This window comes from Chenopodium quinoa, unplaced genomic scaffold (assembly GCF_001683475.1).
Source record: "Chenopodium quinoa cultivar QQ74 unplaced genomic scaffold, ASM168347v1, whole genome shotgun sequence".
NCBI lineage: Eukaryota > Viridiplantae > Streptophyta > Magnoliopsida > Caryophyllales > Amaranthaceae > Chenopodium > Chenopodium quinoa.
The window spans coordinates 713,385-716,852 of NW_018745063.1; the positions used below are offsets into that span (position 1 = coordinate 713,385).

The 3,468-nt window shown below is 36.4% G+C and overlaps 1 protein-coding gene across 1 annotated transcript; it reads left to right on the forward strand.

Annotated features, from left to right (window-relative positions):
* Positions 1-1,237: 1,237 nt before the first annotated feature.
* Positions 1,238-2,517, forward strand: LOC110709287. The gene is made up of 2 exons (XM_021887501.1): positions 1,238-2,180; positions 2,261-2,517. The coding sequence occupies exons 1-2, from the start codon at positions 1,287-1,289 to the stop codon at positions 2,333-2,335; spliced, it is 969 nt and encodes a 322-aa protein (XP_021743193.1). The 5' UTR covers positions 1,238-1,286; the 3' UTR covers positions 2,336-2,517.
* Positions 2,518-3,468: the final 951 nt, after the last annotated feature.

Sequence of the window (3,468 nt, forward strand, 5' to 3'; positions counted from 1 at the left end):
CTTAGGGCTTAGGGTTAGGGATTAGGGTTTAGGGTTTAGGGTTTGTGGTTTAGGGTTTAGGGCTTAGGGCTTAGTGTTTAGGGTTTGTAGTTTAGGGCTTAAGGCTTAGGGTTTCGGGCTTAGGGTTTAGGGTTTGTAGTTTAGGGCTTAGGGTTTCGGGCTTAGGGTTTCGGGCTTAGGGTTTAGGGTTTGTAGTTTAGGGTTTAGGGTTTAGGGTTTGGGATTCAGGGTTTAGGGTTTGGGGTTTGGGCCTTAGGGTTAGGGCTTAGGGTTTAGGGTTTAGGGTTTGTGGTTTAGGGTTTAGGGTTTAGGGTTTGTGGTTTAGGGTTTAGGGTTTTAGGGTTGCGGGTTTAAGGGTTTGGGGTTTAGATTTAAGGGTTTAGGGTTATAAGGGTTTGTGGTTTAGGCTTCACAAAGTTAGTGTTTTATAGTGTTGAGGGTTTATCGGCTGAAGGGTTGTTGTAATGTTTAAAGAAGTCCTTTCAATTTAGGGATTAAGTTTAGGAGTTCAGGGTATAGGGTTTGATATAAGGGTTATAACGGTTTACGGTGAAGGAAATTATTGTTGCAGAAAACCCTATACCCTAAATCCTGAACCCTAAACCCTAAATAGCAAACCCTAAACCCTAACCCTAAATATCAAACCCTAACCCTATCCTTAAGCCACGGTTTATTTTTATTTTATTTTTTTTTATTAATATTATACGGTTCAATTTTTTTTATATAAATTCTATAAATTCCACCCTTATTTTTTTTATAAAAAAATATATAACCGATTATTGTTTTGCCTTAGTTTCTAACCATATAAATTTTCATTTACAATGTACATTTTTCTGTATTTGTTGATTTCATTTTAGTATATTTACTTTTATTTTTTCCTTTAAAATCTACATCTTCTTACACTTTCATGGTAATTATGTCTTTCTTGTCTGTCAACTTTTTATTTGATGTCAACAAAGCCATGCTTTCCTCTTTCTTTTTGCAGTACTTTAGCGATTTGCAATGAACTGCTTCCTGACATCAGTGGATTATCACGCAAAGAGTTTGCATTCTTAGTTATTTGTGAAAGTTTAGTTCATTTCCAACACGGTTAAACCTACTTGCCTCCTGACACCTAGGCGCAGTGAATCACTCCTTGGTTTATTGAAAAGTGTCGTACTAGCACCCACTAACCCACTAAGGCTCCTACTCCAGTCTCCTTGCTCGTTATTTGCTTAAAAACCCACATAGATGCTAAGTTCAATTTGCCAAACTCTGAGCCAAAATTCAACAATTTTCCAAATAAGATGCCTACATTGGCCAACACCCCCGAAGGTAATCGCGCAACCTTATTTTTTGAACCACCACAAAGCTTAAAACCAGAAATGGACATGAACTCAAAAATCTTCCTTTGCCGTGATGCCACTGACAACCCAGCGTTCGTATCCAAAAAAACCATATCCCAACTCATACTCAATCCAACGGCGGTTGGTAGTGAGTTTTCCACCTTGAAAATGAGAGACATGGCTCTCAGGGATGACCTTCGACCAGCTCACTTACCTAATGTGGCTGACTTGTACCCCTTTCCGGAGTTGGCAGTTATTATTTTGAAGTCTTTGTTGAATACTCAACACGCTATTCCGTATTGCATGCAACACTTGATCGATCCAGAGCCAGTACTTGATTTAACATTGCCTGTGTACAAGCTGGGGTTCGATACACTGTACTTATGTATGGCAACCTACAGTGATGCCATACAAGTGGTGGAGGTTCCTGAGTACCCTTCTGTGCTAATTCTAACTATTTTCGCTGCGCTTGAGTCTTCCCTTAGAGCACCTTACCATACTGTTGCATTTGATCCTGTGTCATGCCCTCCTTGGGTTCCCTATTTGACCAATGTCTCAATCCATACCCGCATGTTGACTTGGAATGTGCGTGGCTTTACAAGGGAATCATTCATTGCAAATTTCAATGTTGTGTATCGTTATTTTAAGCCCTCCTTGATTGTCCTTCTAGAGACGAGGCATTTCCTTGAAAATGTTAACGAGGTTATTAATCGTCTACCTCGTAATTTCAACGTTATAACATGTCCAACTTGCTCTCTTTCTGGTGGATATGTAGTGATATGGAAGGAGGAAGTGATAAAGATAGTCCAAAACCCTACATTCCAAGGTGGTGAAGTTATTAATGTTCTTTTCCAGGTAATTCATATTCTATTGATTTAATTTTGTCAATATATTAACATCACAAACTTTAACTCGATGATGCACCATGGTCACAGGGGGTGAAACAGAAGTCGAAGCTAGCAAAGGTCAGCAAGTCAAAACCAAAGTTCATATGTTGTGGAAGGTTCTAATGAATGAAACATGGCAATTAACTATTATTTGATGCATTTAATGTTTTCCATGTACTTAGTACTCTAGGAAGAAAAACTCTAGTCGGTTATTAGATGAATTGTACTAGCTAGTTAGTTATTAGAAAGTATTCGGAATATGTTATTCTCATTGTCGTATGTAATATTAATGATATGGTATTTTAATGTAACAACTTATGGTTTATGTTAGTAAAATTAATATGTTATTAAATTTAATATATTTCATTTTATTATTCTACAAACTTATGGTTTATGTTACCAACTTATCACTCCATAGAAGGTACCAAAAATGTAACACTCTTGCTCCACATGAGCCAAAAATCTTTAAAATAATTACAAACATGGAAGGGTTGTTGATATTGACATAACACATAAAGTAATTTCATGTCAGATTTAGAATCAAATATTGGGAAACTGAATTGGTTAGCCATACCTAGTTTCAGTCGGAGGTACTAATATAGTTGATAGAGACCAGTTTGTCTCATTGCTATGGAAACTCCGCTCCATGAATTGCGGGAAAAGTCCATACGGGGTATGAGTTTTGGGATAAGGCCTGAGTAGTACAATTATTAATTTATCAATTTTTTCATTTCTGGTCTTATAGTTATGAAAAAAAAGTCTTTGGGAATTATAAGTAAAACAAATCAATTACTTGGATATAAGTTTGCAATGATCTTAAGATCGTAATAATGATAATGGGTAATTATGATTAACTGAATCCCTCACCAAAAAAAAAACAAGAAAAAAAAAATCCTTAAGGTTTTAGGTTTTATGTTAATCATAATGGTAATTATGATTAACGTTCTCCTCACCTTATTTATTTCTTATTATAAGAAATAGAGCAGATTATAAGTTGTATATGATATCCAGAGGAAAAAAGCTATGAACTGTATTCAGGATGAAATAATAAAAGATATATGGAAATCGGTTGGAGGTGTCGTCGAGGCTTTAAGGTTTAGGTTCTAGTGGATCAGGGTATGAGGTTATGAGGTTTATGGTTAATGGTGTAGTCAAGGGTTCAGGATTTAGGGTTGAGGGTTTAGGGTTTAGTCAAGGGTTCAGGATTTAGGGTTGAGGGTTTAGGGTTAAGGGTTTAGGATTAGCGTATATGATTT